The 19,936-nt window shown below is 46.7% G+C and overlaps 1 protein-coding gene across 6 annotated transcripts in view; it reads left to right on the forward strand.

The window, feature by feature from the left end:
• Nucleotides 1-953: 953 nt before the first annotated feature.
• The window catches only part of ESRRG (estrogen related receptor gamma), a 632,553-nt gene continuing 613,570 nt past the window's right edge, over nt 954-19,936 (forward strand). For 4 of the 6 annotated variants that reach the window (XM_086694083.1, XM_086694082.1, XM_086694081.1 and 1 more), the window contains exons 1-3: nt 2,086-2,234; nt 3,234-3,341; nt 4,143-4,220. Coding sequence is in view for 2 of the 6 variants with exons in the window: in XM_086694079.1 (XP_086550205.1) it covers nt 4,219-4,220 (2 nt within the window). In the remaining 4 variants the exon portion in view is untranslated. Of the gene's footprint in view, nt 978-2,082; nt 2,235-3,233; nt 3,342-4,142; nt 4,221-19,936 lie in introns of those variants that run through there. The other 2 variants (XM_086694080.1, XM_086694094.1) reach the window with 2 other exon arrangements.

Raw genomic sequence — 19,936 nt, forward strand, 5'->3', positions numbered from 1 at the left:
CCGTTCTTGGAGGGGGTCGGGCTGGAGGAAAAATTCTCTAAATCTATATTTTTCAAAAATAAATAGCAAATTGATTTTTTTTTTTTTTTTTTTTTTTTTTTTGTGCAGGACGTGCAGGCCCAAGATCCGTTTCCCTCCGTTCCCACCCCATGTATATTAAACAGCCGGCGAGCGGCGGCCGCGCGGCGCGGTGACCTAGCGAGCGCCCGGAGTCCCCGGCCTCCACGCGGGTCCGCGCACGGCCGCCACCGCAGCCGCCGCCGGCGATTGCAGAGGGGCGTCTCGCAGCCAGATTGGTTTCTACATCCAGGGATAATTACCGCACTCTCACTTGCCTAGCGCCCTTAATATTTTCAAAAAGTGCAGGGGGAAGAGGGAGAGTGAGCGTGAGCGCGTGTGTGTGTGTGTGTGTGTGTGTTGTGACAGAGTCATTCTTGATAAAATTTATTAAAACTTAAAAGTATTGGTGGAGACACGTAACATCATCATCGCCCCCAGCGGAGAAGCTGGTCCGGGTTCCGCTCGCCCAAGGCTGCCTCTGCCAGTTCACGCCTGCCGGTGGTTTTCTACCTTATTTAGCCCCCTGCCCTGACTTCGCAGGCCTCCGCGAGCCAGTCTGTTTCTACCTGTCTTTTAATTGGGGTTTACTCATGTATTCCCCGCCCCCCCCACCTCTCATAGCAAACAAAGACCCCGATCTGTTTTACCCCTCCCATTCTTCTGCTACACACATTCACGCGGGCACGCGCTACACGCGCACACACACACACACACACACACACACACCCACACCACTTTGCAACTTCCTCGCTTCCCAGGTCTTTCGGAAGCCAGATGAGGACTTGGTGCCCAATTGGGCACATGGACACCACACCGAGCCCTCAGCCAACTTCTTGGTTATCATCCTAGACTTGTGAATTAGGATGGTTTGGTTTCGGGGATGATATGGGATTCCAACACCAACACCACCCATAAAGGTACCAGGGGTAGCCATTCTAACCAAATAATTGTATGTGTCGCATCTGAAGGGCGTGCCTTATTGATGACACCTAATGAAGCAAATAATGGATTTGCAGTATCTTAGCTATTCATCTGGTCGTTCTAGAAACCTGGGTGTTAAGGACAGATGGATAGTGATGGATGGAGAGAAGGAGCGAAAGAGGGCAGGGTAGAGGGGGGGGAGAAGGGGTCGGCTGCAGATCCTTGGAAACGGATCAGATTTGTTGAATGTCAGCTTGAAGAAGGCAGTCTGAACCATGATTTAAACACGGGCAGTATCATTGTTAACTAGTGTCCAACGACTACCCCCCCCCCCCCACTCTGCCTTCCTGCCTCTCCCTTCTTTTCTCCCTTTTGTAGGATACAGAAGGTGAATAATGAAACCATTTTGCTAATAGTTTATGAGCCATGAGATTGGAAATGTATATGGATAGACCGGAGCACCAGACTAAAATCATTTGAAAGAAGCGTGAGGCTTGGCAGGGAAAGAAACCCGCGGTGTCCTCTCTCCCCAGCCCGGAGCGGAATGGGACGGATGAGGTGGCCTGGTGCCTCTCCGCTCCATCCGAGGGCAGCGGCTTGGCCCATCCTCCCGCCAGCCCCTTACTCTCCTCCTCTCCCCGAGGGGCTGAAGAGAGAGGGAGATGAATTGGGGCGATGGCGAGATAGCGCGAGCAGGAGATAATCGTTATCACCAGGATTTTTCTTCCAGTGATGGGCTCTAAAAAGATCTATCACACCGGGCAGCTTTCCCCGAGGCAGAAAACAATAGACGTGAACTTCGCGCTGAACACAGCCAAGGGAACGCTGCCTTGTGCGTCGTTTTTGTCTCCATAGGGCCTGTTCCTTTAGTACGATTACCCAGAACCTTAGAGAAAAGCCGCAAGCACCCACCTGACCTCCACACTCCACCAGCAAGGTTTCCATCCGCTTTCCTTGCGGAGTTAACCCAAGGGAATGGGGGGAGGTGTGGGTGGGGTGAAAGGTAAGGCGCTGGCCTGGACCCTCTCTTCCCAGCCCACCAAGGGGATCCCCACACCTGGGGAAATGCTCTAAATCAGCTCCAAACAGTGACCCAAGCCAATGGCCCGCGAGAGACCGCCCCATATCTGGCCCAGCGTCCGGGAGGGCGAGGGCGCGCCGGGAGAGGGCGGGGGCGGGTTCCGCTAGACGCGGCGGGCTCCAGGCCGGGCTTCCCAGCTGGGGTGTCGATCAGAGCAGGGAGGCTGGGACAGGTACGTAGCAAGGGAAGCGCCAGCCAGGCTGGTGTGCCTCGGGCCGCCCGGGCTCCGTCCACCTCCGTCTGGGAGCACCCTTAAGTGCGCTTCAGTCCGGGCCCTTGGGAAGCGCGGGGAGCGCAGCCTTCAGACCCCGCGCTCGCGGCGCGGTCTTGTGCGTGCGTGCGTGTGTGTGTGGAGGGAGGGGAGGAGGGGCTGGAAATGACCCGCGGGCCTGCAAGAGTAGAGTCAGGGGCGGTGGGCGCACCCCTCAGGGTGAGTGGCCACTGTAACCCCTTAGCGCCTCTGCTTTTTTCCCTCTCCTTACAAACTCGGCTGGTTTCTGGGAAAAACAAAATAACTTTTCCGTTTCTGGGGAGGGAACAGGCAGAAAGCGGTGTTGGAAGAAGCGTGAATGGGGCAGCAACGCAACCACAGCAAGTGCGTTAGGAGCCCTCTCTAATCTTCTCCGGGGGATGAGGGGTAGAGGTTAGGCATTTGACATTTCCGTTAACAGGGGGCGGGATGGTGGTGTCAGGCTGGGGTAGGCAATGGAAAGAAAAAGCAGCACCGTTCGCTGGCTCCCTCTTCCCTCCTCCCAGCTAGAGGCCGCCTTTAGGCCCATTAGGCGGGCTTGGCCCCCGCTCCGCAGGCCTTGCGTGGAGGACGGAGCCTCCAAAGGGAGCAGAGCAACCTCTTTCAGCTGCGGGTTTTCACCTGCTGCGCCCTCAATTTCTCCAACCCCCCCTCCCGCCCCTATTGATACACTGCTGACTGTGGTTCCTGTGAAACATCCAGGATAAATTTAGTGAAGCAATCTCCTGAACTAGGGAGTTTGGAGAGTGAGTGTACGCCGTCCTCGGGGGCTTTAGTTTTGAAGAAGCACCTGGAAAGAAAATGAAAATCGAACCAACCCAATCGCCATTGGCAATCCGGCCTTGGCGCAAGGAAAGGGGGCGGGCGGACGGCTAGCGGTGTCCAGTACTCCTGGTCAAATAGATCTCTTCCGGTCGGCAGGTGTGAGCGGGCTCGGCGAAAAGGTGTCCGGCTTCGGGAAGCCAGCGAGCCAGACCTTGGGGCACCAGCCGGCAGGACGCGCTTCTTCGAGAGCTTGCGGCCCCCAAGGCAAGCAAGGACTCAACCCCGGCGTGCGCCTTCGGTCTCCCGGCCCCGCCAGGGCCGAGGGTTCAAGTAAAGTTGCCGAGAGGGGGTTTGCTAGCACCGGAGGGTTACTGTTGCCCTGGGAAAGGAAACCTGTACTCTAGGAACTCCTTTGTGCCCTCTCCACTCACCCTTTCGCACTTCCCTCCCAAACTCGAGATTACCTAAATTCCCTTCCTGGCATCTGAGGAAACCCCCAAACGCTGGCAGTTTTCCGCTTTCCTTCTGTGGCTCCAAGTAATCCCCAGGGAAGCCCGGCTCCGTTTCCCCTCCCCCACCCTGCACTACCCTCAACCCCTAGGATCGCCGCCATCCAGGACCTTTGCCCTTCATGGCAGGTACCTGCGCGCCTAGCAGCGTGTGGGGGTGGGGGTGGAGGGGCTGCAGCCAAGGTAGGCGGAAAGGGAGGGTCAAAGAGGCGGAGTGCCCCCCTTGCAAAAATACCAAAACTACCGTAAATTCCACAAAAATTAAACTCCACCTCGCTTTCCGAGTCTGTCCCCTCCCAAATCCTGTCAGGAGAGGGGCGGGAGGGGTGGTCGGGTCGTCCCCGGAAAGGGGGATTGTGCGCAAATGTACGCCCGCTCCTCTCATTTGTTAGCTGATTCCGTCTAAAAGTTCGCTATTTATAGGCTACTTGCGGCAGCCCGAATCCCCGTGCCCGCTTTCCTGCGCGAAGTGCGCGAGGTCCCCGCGGCGCCGAGCGGCCCGTCTCGATTGTGTCCCGTGATTTGTTTTGTTTTTGTTTCTGCCCTCGCACCGCAGGCAGCCGGGGAGAAGATCTCGGGGAGTCCCGAAACCACCCACCCGCGGTAGTTGAGAGCGGCTCTGCAGTCCGACCATGTGAGTCCGCGCTTGACCCCGCTGGGCGCTCGTGGGTGGCAGACGCGGGGGAGGCGCAGCGGCTCCGCCGCCGCGCCCGCGCCCCTAGGGCTTTCCTCCGCCTGTGCCCCGGCCCCTGCGACCTCCAGCTCCGCTCAGCGCTCTCACCCCCTCTGATTTTTCTCTTCTGTTTCTCTTTCCTTGCATCTCTGACTCTGCCCTGCTCTCAACTTCCAGCTGAGTTTGCATCTGGGCACAAAAAGAGACAGCACTGGCCTTTACGCGGGAGGCGGGGTGGGCTGGGCGTGTGTGTTTCATCAACAGGGAAATTGTGTGGGGCTGAGGGCGGGGGAGGGGCGTGATGGAGCGGGTCTGGAGCGCGGCCCCGCGCGCTGGGGGAGGGGACTAGGAGCGTTTGGATCCAGACCTTTCCTTTTGCCGTGGCACGGATCGCGGGATGAGAGTCAAGTGCTCGGGAAGCCTCGCCATTTAGGACCCTCCCTCTGCGATGCTGGGACAGATGTCTTAATCAAAATCTCGGAACCACCCCAGTAGAAAGGAGGGAAGGACGTGGGTACAGGATAAGGCTAGCTGGGAAATAGGGTCAGCGTCAGTTCCCTAAATTCCACGTAGAACTGGGCGTTGCGATGCCCCCTTTTCCCCAGCGGCTGCGGACAGGACTCGCTTGCGCAGACCGCAAAGGCGCAGGCGGATCTCGGCGGTCCGTGGGCCTTGCCCTCGTCCTGTTTTTTATAAATGCCAGAACCTTGGAGGATGCCTATGTGTTTTAGAAGTGAGACGTCAAGAGGGCGGGGAGCCGGGCGGGCAGGAGCGTTTCCCGAGTCCCCGGCGCGAGAGGCGCGAGAAGCGCTCGGCGCGCGCGTTTATGGCGCGGGGAACGGTTGTGCGCGCGGAGCCGCCGCCAGGCCGGCTTTCTCGCAGGCGCGCGGCGTCAGGCGTGAGACTCCAGCCCCACAGGTCCAACCGCGCTCCTCTCCCCCGCCCCCGGAACCGTGGCACGACGTGCGGGGGCGGGGGCGGAGGCGGTTGTGACTGAAAATAACCCGGGGCTCAGATCCGTTTGGCCGAAGGACAGAGCCCCAGAACGGAGGTGGGGAGGAGTTAGGGGCCAGTGAGGGGAGAATTGCGGCCTCCCCTTTCTCGCGCGCGCGCAGGACCCCGAGCCCTCGCCGGCTTAACTTCTTACCCGCCTCCAATTTCTGCTCTCCCAGTGGATGTCACGCTTGCAATCCCCCTGTGGCCACATCTCCAAAGCGTTCAGTCGGCCGCGTGGCTAGACTGGTGGGCAGCGAAGAGCTAAGACGGGTCTATGGCAGTGCCCGGGAGAGGGGACCTCACTGTCCAGCGTGCGTGCACCCAGAGTTCCCTGGCACAGAGGTGGGGGAGGGGTCTGATCCCAGCCCACGTCCCTGCTTCTCTCCAGACCTGGCCCTGCAGGGACATTCTGGTTCTGACAGGACGGGGGCCGCCCATACCTGGCCCAGAGCCGTCCCGATTCTCACCCCTGCCCGCCCAAGACAGCTTTCAGGAACTCAACTGCCAAGTTAAAAGCAGAAGAAAGTTTCTGCTACTCTCCCTGGGCCACATGAGCGGTTATGGGTAGATGTCAAACTTAATGCAACTCTGCACCAGAAACTAGCGGTAGGGACCGGTAAATGTCCGCATTCGGGGCCTGGGGGAGCGACGTCTCAGTATCTTCCCCTCCCCACCCCACCCCACCCCCGACCGTAAATGCCCCTCTGCTGTCCCGTGGCGCGTTTTCTGAGCCTCTCCTCTTTACGCAAGTCTTAAGAGGAAGACAGGGAAGGAAGGGGAGAATGACATCAAAGAAAGGTGGAAAGGGGCAACGAGAGAAAAAACGCGCAGTAAAGGGACCGGTGTGGTCAAAAAGAAGGACCTCTAGCTCGCTGTTTTTTCTCCTGGTCCCCCTTGAAAGGAACACACACGGCGTTTGGAGGCCTGTGGAGTTGCCCAAGACAAGAACCCCCAGCCCAAGTTCTCTGGCCTCGGCTGGCTAGTGGGTGCATCAGCTCACACAGTGACTCACTTGAACTCAGCCTCCTCCGCTCCCGACCCTCAGCCACGTTCAAATACTCTGTCCCCAGTGTTCTAGGACACGCGCCACTCAGAAGCAGGTCAAAGATGGAAAAGGCCCAGCTTGTCTTTCCCAACCCTGGCGGTTCTACTTTGGCATGGAATCTGGGGCCTGAAGGTGGGCAAGGCCCCCCAGGCTTTCGGACTGGACTGTGCCGGGAGGAGGGGGCTCACCCAGCAGATTGTGCTGTTAGGAATTCTGGGAGCCGGTAGGGCTTTTTTCTGGTCTCTAATGGGCTCTTAGAACATGGCAGCTTCCTTGGCTTAACGAAGTAAGATGAACTTGCCCCAAGCTCTGGTTTAGCTCTCTCCTCTGCTGCTGTGCTGCAGGATCCTTCTTGTTCTGTCTCTAGGCTTCAAGTTATTTTTTGTCCCAGTCCTTCTGTGCTCTGCCTCTGCTGAATGGCCTCCAGCCCCCCCCCTGGGGTTTTACCTACAGGGGCTCTGGATAGGAAGGACCCCGAGTTTTCTACCTGAGTGTGAATGAAGATGACTTTCCACCCTCCAGACAGAACTAGAGAGTTCTGTGCCCAAACTTTGTGTATGGGAGGAGGTAAAGGCAGAGAAAGAGGAGGCCTTTTTGTTTCCAAATGCACTAGTGAACAGAAGAAATACCCTTTTCTCCAAAATAGCTCATGTTTTCAAGGAACTGTGAAAGTGGCAGGATAAGGGACTGTCCTCTTCAAATTCTTTGGGTCTGTGACCTAGAAGCCTTGAGAAGAGGCCATAAGCAGGGAAACAATGCAGAGGCAGGGTTTGGCAGAGGTGGCCCACTTGGGAGCAAGGCCTTGCCTTTCATAGATGGCCTTAGATCATGGTTATAAATGGTGTCACCGTTTTATGAATAATCAGTTGACAGTCCCTAAATCATGTTTTCATGGTGCCATGAGCTGCTGTGTCGCAAGGGTGAGATCACCCTGAACACTCCCAGAGGAAGAGAGTGTTATGAGCCCTAAAACTTTCAGCTGCACTCTGCCAGCCCCTGTCTTCTTAAGCACCACCTTTAGTCCCTTGTCTGCCCTCCTGTTCTCTCTACAGCAAAGCTGGGTCTTCTGGGGACTACGGTGGTATTAGAACCCACACCAGTTCCCCGTCTCCCTGTCCCCAGACAGAGCTTTGACTGGTAAAAAAAAAACAAAAAAAAACACAAAAAACAAAAACAAAAAGCAGAACAAGAAAACTGTTTGCTGTGTGTGGACGGATGAAGGCAATAACCACTTTTCTCAAAAGCTGGAGCAGCTCCGTCACCACGAACAATCTTTCTTAGGTCAGAAGCCCCAGGACTCCAGCTGTGGGGTAATTCCTAACCTCTTCTCCCTCATAGAGACTCCTTTTACTAAGAAGTGAGGGTTTAGAGGATTGGAGTACAGTCTCCATCAGGATTCCATTTGATCATTAAATTTACACAGACCTGGGAACGGACGCCAGGCCTGAAAGGGAAACGGAGAAGGGGAATTCGTGAGAACCAAAGGAAGAGCCCAGTGATTCTGTTTGACAAGGAGTTTCCATTACCTCAGTGCTTTCCTCCATATGTCTCATCCTTCAACTTCATTTCCCCTCTTACGTGAAGAAACAGAACTCTCAGTTCAGGTGACTTTTGGCCAAATGTTCAGATACATATTCTGGCTGAGTGTTGTTAAAAATCTGACCACTGAATGCATAATGCGCTCCTCTGCCTCACCTAATTTTGACATAAAATATAAGCATTTATTTCCATCAAACTCTTGTTCACCTTCAACAGGTTGCTTTTAGTTTCTGTATTTCTCAAATTTCCTTACAATAACAGTACATGAACCAGATATGTTCAGCTTCTATGAGACAGGATTATTCCCACTACAATTCTCCAGGTACTTCTGGTTAAAACTGCCCTTTGCTTTTCACCTGAATGAGACACATACTTGAGATGGAAGTGAGTTTCTTTGTTTTAAACTTGAATTATTTAAATGCCTGATCTTTTCCCTCCTCCTGCCTATTTGGAATAAACCTGGTCGGATTAACATTTAAATAGTTCCCTCATAAAAGGCAAATGTGCCTTTTTAATACAGAATTTTTCTTTGAGATTAAAAAAAATCATGGCGTATGTTAAAAATTATTTAACATAAGTTCAGGAGATTGCATCTGTGAAATTCATTGACAACTAGATTTCTTTTCAGAACTTTGTGTGTGACTTGGTCATGCTGCTTTGTAGTTATATCCTCCCATCTAACTGAATCTGCCATCAACTGCTTATTAACAAGTATATACTCAAATTAGATTTTTTCCCAGCTTAAAGTTATTTTTCAACATTTTCCATTGTATAACCTACTCGACAGGAAGGTTTGAAGGACAGAAAAATTAAGATTTTAAGCATATGGTATATTCTTCTGACCCATTCGTATAATCTATTTTATGGTTAACATTTAAGTAGTAAAAAAAGACATTTCTTCTTGGGAGAAAATATAGGTCTTCTTTTTGGGGGAGACTTACTAATTAGTTTTTTCTTAATGTTCTTATTTTTTCTATTAGATATATCAATGTTCTCTTTTCATTTGTCTCATGTGGATTAATGATACAAATTACTGATTTATCGGGGCACCTGGGTGGCTCAGTTGGGTGAGCTTCTGACTCTTGATTTCAGCTAAGGTCATGATCTCATAGTTTGTGAGATCAGGCCTTACATTGGGCTTTGTGCTGACAGTGCGGAGCCTGCTTAGGATTCTCTCTCCCTCTCTCTCTCTGCCCCTCCCTGTTTGGGTTCTCTCTCTCTCTCTCTCAAAATAAACATTAAAAAATACTGATTTTTGATAAATCATAAACCTCCCTTTACCAGAGTCATCAATATTCTCTTATTTCAAATTAAACATTTTAATGCAATTTAGAAGGGAGAAGGTTCCCACATATATTCGTTAACCAGTGATAGCCAAATTCGCCAAAGTTTTGATAAGAAACCCAGCATCAGAAAAGAAGCTTCTACTGACAAACCGACAAACCAAAAATGTTGTTCAAGAGCAAAGGGCTAATGATAAATGGCACCATGAAATGAAGGGAACAAGGACACGTTGTCAGGCACTGACCTACATGCAGTCTTTTGCTCCTTAATATCATTTGGGTGATACATTGTGCGCAGTTGCTTTGTATGGGAAGACGGTTCTTGCTTTTCCTGTTGAGGGTTCAAGCCAGTATTTTTTTTTTTTTAATGAGATAAAATTCCGGATATCATAAAATATTTAAACCATTTGCAAACATATAACGTAACTCATTAGATTCACAATGATGTGCAACCAACACCACTGTTTGAGTCCAGAGCATCGTCATCACCTGTACCCATTCAGCAGTCTCCCCATTCCCCCTCTCCTCACAACCGCTCACCTGCAGCCTGTATGTATGGATTTGCTTGTTCTGGACATTTTATAATTGAGATCGTTTAGCATGGGGCCTTTGGTTTCTCGCTTCGTTACTTAGCACAGTGCCGTCGAGGTTCGTCCATGTTATAGATGTTTCAGTGCTTCACTTCTCCTTCTGGCTGAATGATCCTGGATTTCATGGATATACCACATTTTGTTTATGCAGTCCTCTGTTGACAGACATTCGTGTTGTTTGCATTTTTTGGGTGTTATGAATAATGCTGCTGTGGACATACGTTTACAAGGTTTTGCTCGGATGTATGTTTTCAGACCTGTTGGGGATAGTCAAATTCCCGGGTCGCATCATAATTCTGTGTTTTGCTTTTTGAGGAATCCCCACACCGCTTTCCAGTGTCTGCACAATTATACAGTCATACCATAAATGTCTGAGGGTTCTAGTTTCTCTACATCTTCACCAACATTTATTTATTTTTTTTATTTAAAAAAACAGTCATAGCCACCCTCGCGGGTGCAAGTGGTATCTCACTGTGGTTTTAATTTGCATATTTGCCATGACTAACGATGCCAAGCACCTTTTCATGTGCCTGTTGTCCATTTGAGTGTAGTCGGAGAAAGGTCTATTCACTGTCTTTGCTCATTTTTTTAATTGGGTTGTTTGTCTGTTTGCTGTTGAATTGTGAGAGTTTGTTATATATTCTGAATATTACATACTTATCAGGTATATGACTTGCATACATTTATATTTTCTCCCATTCTGTGAGTTGTTCACCTTCTTGATAATGCCCAATTCATAAAAGTTTTGAATTTTGATAAAGTCCAATTTGGTAGTAGTTATTTTTAACAATAGGTGCATTTCTCCTCTGTGAGGAGACTCAGTCTTAAACACAACACAAAACAAATATTCAAAACTCCATACCCTAAAAAAAGAGAAGACTCTTCTGTAATGCGCAGAGAGCAGCTTTGTGAAATGCAGGTTATCAGGCAGTAACATAAAGTTACTGCTGTTCAAGGGAAGGAAACAGCTACAGCTACACTGACCTTTTTCTTTGAAGAAGTCCTGAGTTATTCAGATAAGATGTCTACCCTGCTGAATGAGATCTTTGATCTCAAGAAGACAGTAGGTGTTTTTTAAAAAAATATCATTATCGAATCCATCTTCCAAGAAATTTTAAATAGTCTCCTCTGTTTAAATAACATTAAACATCTGCCTTAAACCAACAACAACCAGGAAAATGAAAGAAAAGGTTGACAGGGTGTTCCTAACTTAGCAGTTTTTACACACAGCCACACAGGGGCCTGTGGTCAGGTGATGTATCTGTAAAGCCCCTGGGAGAAAGGTCTTAGAGTCAGAGGAAAGAGAAACTAAATTATTGCAATGGAATTTAAAAGCAAAAATTAATAAAAGAGGAATATAAAGGGACATTATTGAATGTAAAGGTTTTGATTATTCTCTCAAATTGGTTGGTTTTGGGTAATTGACATTTGGGTTAAAGATAACCACACAGGGGGTTGAATCAGATCTTCATTTTATTTCCGTATTTAGTTATTGAGTAAGAGGGTTTATGATGAACACTGATTGAGACATCTCTGGTTCTGTCCATCAGAAGTATTGGACCAGATTTGTACATCTGCCATTTTAAGAGATACACTGTTGGGTAAATCACTGCACACTAAGCGTGCATGCCCAGGGTTCCTGCGTGAGTCACGTGCATGGCTGTCATCCTGAACAGTCCTGAGGGTTCTGAGGGAGACTCTGTTTCCTTGTCTACAGAGTCACATGTTTATCCACCAGTTATGGTGGGGAAAGATGGGATAACATGTGAAAATTATAAGGCATTTTGAAGTTTAAGTGTGAGCTTCCTTTTTTATGTGGCACTTGCAATGTTCCAGATATTATCCTAAGATTTAATGCATATTAAAAAAAAAAGTTCTCAAATAACCCTGTGAGGTCGATACTTTCCCCCTGTTACAGATGAGAAAACCAAGCCCAGAGGTTTTGTATAACTTGCGCAAGGTCATGGAGCTGATAGGTGGCGGAGTTAAGTTTTGAATGAAGGCAGTCGGACTTGAGAGTCTGTATTCTTACTACTATATTATGCTGCTTACATCTAAAATCTAGAGATTTCTGATGAAAATTGGAGTCTGATTAATGGATTCAGCAAATATTTATTGGGTATCTATTACAGGCCCGACTTTTCTGGAAACATTTGAAGGTCTAGGAATGCCAGGGCGGCATTCCTGCGTTCTCCCACAGCAATAATCTGCTGGAGTCAAGCTGTCACTGCCATCTTTTGATGGGGTCACCAAACTTGGCTTGATTCATTTACTTGGTAACCTGTGTGAGCCCTGTAATCAATCACATTTGTTTCTGCTAACACGAGACTGCTAATAGGCACGGGAAGTAGATGGCAACCAGAACATTAAGCACAAAGGCAATAATAAACAATAGAAAATAAACATTATGGCATGAATTCAGTTCTCCAAATTCACTTGCTGCTCTCATCAACCACAGGTCGATGAGCCAACAAAGTTTGTTGGGTATCCACTGAGTGCTTGAGCTATGGGAAAAACATTTAAAAATTTAAAGTTTAGTATCAGAAGGGCAAGAAAAGCCAACACACACACACACACACACACACACACACACACACACACACACACACAAATGACAACAAATTAATATATGGGATATAGAGTAATACACTAATTAGAAATTATTAATAGTCTTTGAAGCAGAGATCTTTCAGTGATTATTTTTTTTCTTTCTTATTTTATATATGCAAGGTGGATAATAAGCAATATCAGATCTATTCCAAAGGACAGGCTTCAGAGTATACTGCAAAGTTAGGAAACAATCAACCCTATTTCTTGTGTTTTCAAAAGATTCTTTGTAGGGCGATTGAGCAGTTTTCATAGCAATTATCCTGAGTGCTACAGGCTCCAGAGAGTATTCAGAATGGAAAGAGAATTAAATGCACTGAGGACTGTATTGTTGTTACATGTAGTCCATTGCATTGTACTCTTTGAACACTGATTAATTATTATCAATGAAGATACTTGATAAATGGGAAATCTTTCCTTCTGTAAATATATAGATGCCAAAGAATTTAGCCGTTAGCTGACATAAGAATGAATTGTCCACTTTTTAAAATTAAAATTTTATTTGAGAGAGAGAGAGTAAGGGAGAGGGGCAAAGGGGCAGAGGGAGAGAGGGAATCTTAAGCAGGCTCCACACTCAGCATAGAGCCTGAAAAAAGACTCGAACCCACAACCCTGGGATCATGACCTGAGCCGAAATCAAGAGTTGGACGCTCAACCTACTGAGCCATCCAGGCGCCCCAAGAGTCCACTTTTTGAAGGTCTGGTACAAGCAGAGGAAATATTGTAACATTCTGGGTGTTGTGGCCAATGTCGCACAGTTTGGCTCTCACCATGATTTGGGTAATTACTGTGTCCATAAGCATAAGCCAAATGTTCTGAAGAACAGTTTGCCAGGCTGACTGATATGGATGCATACACTATTGGTCCAGCTCTGTTTTGTCTGTCTCTAAATAATCAGCAGAAAATCTTTCTGTGTTGAATGCTTGCTGTGATAGAGTTTGGTTAATTCCCCACAACGTTAAAATAACTGTGAACTTATTGATTTGTTGAACAGTGTGTGTGAACACCTGCTAGGTTTCAGGGCATGGTTTCACAAATGGTTTTCCCCTTATTTAATGCTAGGAGGTAGGTCTTTTGGAGCTAGGTATGTAGATTAGGGAATGTATTATGAGTCCCAAGAGAGGGAAGGAAAGCTGAGAGATTACTGCTATGGCCACATGAGTAGTGAGGACACAGATCTGAGTCTTAAACCAGGCTCTGGTACCAAGTCAGGGGCTCCTTTTCCACAATGTCTCTTGTTCAGCATTTCTGAGAGCATGTTCTACCTGAACAGCCATGTCAGGATGACGGTAGGATATTTGCGTAAAATGCGGAGTGCTGGGCTCCGCTCTAGAAACACTGAGTCTCCAGGACTTGGCATCTTGAACAGTCCCCTCAATAGATTTTTATACACAGTAAATTTTAAGCATTGCTGGTCTAGATACTAAAAATTTTGAAATATGCGATCAAGTTAATTTGACACTGACAAAAGATAGTTTGAGAGGAAAGGAGAAATTTTCTGACCACAAACAGTAAGTGCCAGTGCACTATTCAGTTACCTCACCAACTGGGATTTGAATATGAGATTTAAAGTGATCTTCCTATTTGGGGAGGTTGTCTTTATGTGAAGTATTCCATAGAGATGTGAAGAGTCATAAATTTAGCATGTTCTGTGGGGCCTTCTTTCCACAAGATATTCATTAATTCATCAAATATTTATCAAAGTATCCAGTACTGTGTTAAGCACTTGAGGAACAGCAGTGAAGAAAAGAGCACGGACCCTGACCTCATGGGACCCACAGTCTATTGAGGAGAGACGTTAATAAGCATTTTGCTTCAGAAACTTTCGTGTAGACAAATATATTGTGGGTTCAACAGGTTTCTTCACGGCAGGACATGTCAGAGCCCTCGGTGTACTAATAGGCGCTATGCTTATCTGAAAGAAGGCTATTGTTTGTGATGTTTTCCAGACTGATCACAGGATCCTGCATATACAGAATAACTCCTAGGTCTAGTGTTCTAGAGAATGCTTTTTTGGATCTCACTCTCCTTACACATTTCGGTGAGATCCCTCCCCACCGGAAGGCCCAAATGGGTGGCACTGGTAGAGATATGGAGTGTATCTTAGGCAATGGAATCTCACTGCCCCTTCACCCTCCAGGGTAGCTTTGTTCTGAAATCCTGATGAACACTGGAATAAGCAATGGGCAGACTTTAGTCTGAGAACTTGTGTCCAGGAATCTAGATCGTCCCTGGACTGTCTTTGAAAGTTGGACTGGGCGATGAATTTGAACACGGAGTGGACCCCTGAATATGTCTCTGATTTCTCTAGCCGGAGAGGAAAGGCAGACCGATTCTTTCAGGTTCCTTCAGGAATTCAGAGGCCATCTGGGAGCATCTGGTGTGGGAAGAGTAGTGTTAGTGGGTTCACGTGCCAATCTCCCTACATGGAAAACTGCATATTGTTTGAGGAGCACCCAGCCTTTGGTTGGGTGCATGTAATCAGATTGTGTGCTGAGAAATACCTCCTGCCTATGCATGGTCTACTTTTACCAGGATAGTTGTTGGGAAAAGGAAAATAGGTATTTTCAGTGGACCGCCTGAAGTCCAATTACTTCCATTTTTTTTCCTTTTTCTTCTTTTGCTAAGGCAGTGGCTGGCTATATCTGAACAGAAGAAAGTGACTTGGCAAATGCTCAGGTAACTCAGAGAGGTGTGTTCACCTGATGGAGGGATTTCAATAGTTTTGTTGTTGACATTTATCAAATTACCCCGAGAACTGCCACATCACCACCTTGATTCATGCCTGTGGAGAGTTCTTAAAGAAGCCTCTTCAGAATTGTTTGTTTTTCTTGGTTATGATAATATTTAAAGATATGTTGCTTTATTGTTCGTTAAGTATGTGCTTTATTCATAAACAGGTTTTACCACACATGCTTCCTCATGGGTACACAAAGTTAAAGAAAGAAATGAAGCAGATATCCCAGTAACTTAGAGAGCCCTCACCTGAGTATATAAATACTTGAAGCAAAGTGCGGTTTTCCCCCCTTTCCAGAGTTGCCTGAATGACTATTCAGCTTTTCATTCTTTGAGGAGACCCCAGATCTCTAACTGTTGGTCTCTTAAGTTCAAAGTCTAAGTTCAGTTTACTTTTTTAATCACTGTGAACAATAGGAGTTAAATGCAGTTGCTGTCTTCAAGGAGCTTTACATCTTCTTAGGCTTGGAGGTTGTCAGGAAGGGTAAGTACATATGTTTTGGGGTTATTTTTTTAAACTTTTTAAATGTTTATTCATTTCTTGAGAGACAGAGAGACAGAGAGAGTGGGGGAGGGACAGAGAGAGAAGGAGACACAGAATCTGAAGCAGGCTCCAGGCTCTGAGCTGTCAGCACAGAGCTCGATGCAGGGTTCGAACTCATGAACCATGAGATCATGACCTGAGCTGAAGTCAGATACTTCACTGACTGAGCCACCCAGGTGCCCCACATACATATATTGTTACAATACCAAACAAATATCTGATAAATGCTAAATTTGGAAGTATGTAAAAAGCTTGTAAGTATGGTGACAGTGGTTGAAAGGAGCTTAATCTGGCCATGAAGAATTACAAAAAGCAGACTTCTGGAGATTTCTTTGAGATTGGTCTTTGAGTGGGGTGCCTGGGTGGCTCAGTCGGTTAAGCACCCAACTCTTGGCTTTAGCTTAGGTCATGATCTCACCGTTCGTAGGTTTGAGCCCCATGTTGGACTCTTGTGCTCATGGCGCAGAGTCTGCTTGGGATTCTCTCTCCCTCTCTCTCTGCTTCTCCCCTTCTCATGCTGTCTGTCTGTCTGTCTGTCTCTCTCTCTCTCAAAATAAATAAATAAATTTCAAAAAAAAAGTGGGTAGAATTGGAATTGTTGTAGCAGAAAAGAAAAAAAATATCCTTAGGGTTTTGCGTATAAAGATAAAAATGTGAATAAAGGCATGAACATGGGAGAATATAAGGCCTATTTGGAGCACAGAGGTGTATTTGGGATGGAGGAAGAGGGGGAAGTAACAGGGAAGAAGGTAGGATCTAACACTATTGAGGGTCCCTTAGACATGATACACTGTTAAGTGTATTATCCATTCCTTTTTGCTTTTCATCTCCAAGACAAGCAGGGGGATTACTTTTGAGGCCATTGTTCACCACTCTTTGTGTGCCATTATTGTACAGGGCCTCTACTGGCAAGTGACTTCCAAGGGGGAGCTTCATTTCCTAGGCCCCTTTGCCTCTAGGTGGTTTTCAACAATGAAGTGTGGAGTAACTTTCAGGCTGAAGTGGTTCAGAAGCATATGTGCCCATTCTACCATGGACTGTGGAAGGGAAAAGCCTGGAAACAAAAGACTTCAAGATCTTAGGGGAGAAAGAGCTGCTGGATGGAGGAGCCTGGGTCCTGCTTAATATGCAATTGGGGTTCACATAAGTGAGAAATAAACTTCTTGGTGTTGAGCTACTGGGATGTGGAGATTTAACTTTATAGCAGTTAGTTGCCTTAATACAAATATTATTACAGGTTGATATAATATAGGCTCATAGATATAACTTACTCAAAATCACATTAATAATAAAAAGTGGGGCCGGGATACAAATCCAGGTTCTTTTTTAAATGTTATTCCCATGGATTTTATTACTTTCTAGATGCTAAGAGGTGTCGGTTCTCCACTGTTGGTTCAGACTTCTTTTTGGAGGTCCAGACTGGTGTAAACAGTTGTCTACTGGATTTCTCTACTTGAAAGTGTGTATTAGGGCATAAAAGAAACACTTTTAAGCTAGGCTCCAATATACGATGAATTAAATAAGTTAAAAAAATATATATATATATCCCCCCCCCCCCCCCGAATAAGTGTTTTTAATGGAATGCTTGGTCTGGCCTGTCTGCTTCACTGACCATTGGTTCTTTCCATAATGTTTTTTTGCTAACCCAACTCCTGGTTATCTGAGAAGAAATCCAGGGCAAGCAGTTTCCTTTTAAGCAAATGACACACAGGTTGAGTACTTTGACTCCTATTCCATTGTCAAGAACTCAGTCACGTGCACATAGGGAGGCTAGATAGTGCGGTCCCTGCGAGGTGGTTATGTGCTCAGCTGAAACTGCATTTAGACGGAAGAGGAGAAGGACGTTGGGGGACACCATCGTTCTGGCATGAAGGCCCTCAGATATTAAGTTTCATTGGGTTTAGAAACACACTCACCTATCTATCCAAACTGAGTTCACGTCCTGTACTCCCTAACTGGGTTAATGGCCACACCACCCTCCCACATGCCCAGAGACCACGGTAGTATACTTAGACTTTTTCTTTTACCTTATTCTCCGTTATCAGTCACTTTCGTCTCTTAAATATCTTTCAAAGCTGCCTGCTCTGCTTAACCCCCTAGTACTGCCTTGGTTTGTGCCTTTTTCATCTCTCACGTAGACTTGGAGGATGGCCTCCTAACTGGTCACCCTGTCTCCAATATCAACCTATCAAGGACATCCTTCACACTACCATGAGAGTGATTTTTCTAAAATGCAAATCTGATGATCATTTTACTCCCTTTTTACAACCCTTCAGTGATTTCCCATGGCAAAAGTCCAAATTGCTTTGCAGAGCACAAAAGGCTCTCTGTGGGTTAGTCCCTGAGTCTCTCCAGCCTCATTTCTGACACTTTACTGTTCCCCTCCTCCAAACAGATCACACCCACAGCTTCAGTTATACTGAGCTATGTCAGACTGTTTCATTTCTTTGTGTCTCTGCTCATGTGTTCCTTCTGCCTAATGAATCATTATGTATTTTCAACACCGGACACAGCTGACACCTCTTCCGTGGCATTATCCCAACTTTCCCTAGGCAGAGTTCATCACTGTTTCCTTGTTGTTTCATTTATTCCATGGATTTTATTGAATATCTGTCCCTTTTAGTCACTGTGTTAAGCATTGGATGTGATGAGGAGAAGTAGATATGGTCCCTGCCCTTATGGGGCTTAAAGTCTAATGGCAGGGTTGGAAATTGATTGGATATTCCCCACAAACAAACATAAAATGAGAGCTATGATACATAGCTATGAAAATGAACAAAAGGGCACAATGCTTAGCCTACAGTACGAGAATTTAACTTGGTCAGGGAGAACAGGGGACTTTTACCAGCGAAGAAGTGCGCTTAAGTGGGGAAGGAACAGTGAATTAGGTAGGCAGAGGGAACTGTGTACAAAACCTTTATGTTAGGGGGGAATTTGGGATTCTAGAAGAGGAAAAAGTTGCCTTTGATACTCTTAGGGTTCCTGAATGGTACTGAAAAATTAAACTGGTAAAGACAGATTAACAGAAGATTGCACACATTTATTGAGTCTAAGTTTAATGTGACACGGGAACCTTCATGAGAAAATGAAGATCCAAAGAAATGATTAAACCTGAATGTTTTTGTGCTAGGTTTGAGTGGAAAGCCATGGAAAGATACAAGGCAAAGAGTATGAGCTAAGTGTAGTAAATGGAGGGAAAGAAAAACAAGGCCTATTCATTTGATTTCTTCCTGGTGTCCCTCCACCTTGGACACAGGAATGTTTCTTTCCTGTGGGTACAGAGAGGGCACCTCTCACACGAGGTTCTGATCTGCATCAGGGGAGAAGCGTGAGGGAAGGTCAGAGAGACTTTCTTGCTCTGCTGTTTGCTCACACTCTTTCAGCTTAAAATATTCAGTATGTCAAGATACCATATTTTGGGGTAGCATGTCCTGAACACCATCAGAATATGTGAAGGGGTTGAAAAAAGACCAGGTCCGGTGGGGGCATGGGTGGAGGGAGGAGGTACAAGATGAGGCAGGAGAAGTAAGTAGGGGCTAGACCCTGAAGAACCTCATAGGCCATGTCAAGGAGGATTCTCTTTAAGAGGAAGGGAAAGCCAGTATAAAATGAGCAAGAGAAGATCATGGTCAGGGTTGTCATTTGTGTTTTGAAAGAATTCATCCTGGCTAATGTGTGAAGAATGAGTTTGAGAGTGAGCTGAGTGAATAATGCTCGATTTGTAAGTTCAAGGAAAATATACAGATATGCTGAATTAGGGCTGTGATAACAGGGATGAAATAATTCATATTTAAGATTAGGTATGGTAGATGAGGGAGAAGGTGATATGGAGGATGGTCCCTGTGTTCTTGGATGGATGACAAAGCCAGTCAGGGAGATAAGGAACACTAGAAGAAAACTAGTTTGGAGTGAGTTTGAACATGAGATGCCATGGGGATATCTAGGAGGAGTCTTTTTTTTTTTTTTTTATAAGTATATTCTTTTTTTAATGTTTATGTTTGAAAGAGAGAGAAAGACAGAGCATGAGCAGGGGAGGGGCAGAGACGGAGGGAGACCCAGAATCCGAAGCAGGCTCCAGGCTCTAAGCTGTCAGCACAGAGCCCGACGCAGGGCTCGAACTCACAAGCTATGAGATTATGACCTGAGCTGAAGTCAGATGCTTAACGGACTGAGCCACCCAGGCGCCCCAGGAGTCATTTCATTGTATATTAAGTGTACTTGTATTCACGTATACTACTTTACAATTACTTTTGTGTGTTTCTTTTTATTAAACTGAACTTTTCAAAGGAATGGAGCAGGATTTATGTTATTATTAATAATCTTATTCGTTTTTGGGT

The sequence above is a fragment of the Puma concolor genome, chromosome E4, assembly GCF_028749965.1.
Source record: "Puma concolor isolate L17-30 chromosome E4, mPumCon1.1.hap2, whole genome shotgun sequence".
Taxonomy (NCBI): Eukaryota; Metazoa; Chordata; class Mammalia; order Carnivora; family Felidae; genus Puma; species Puma concolor.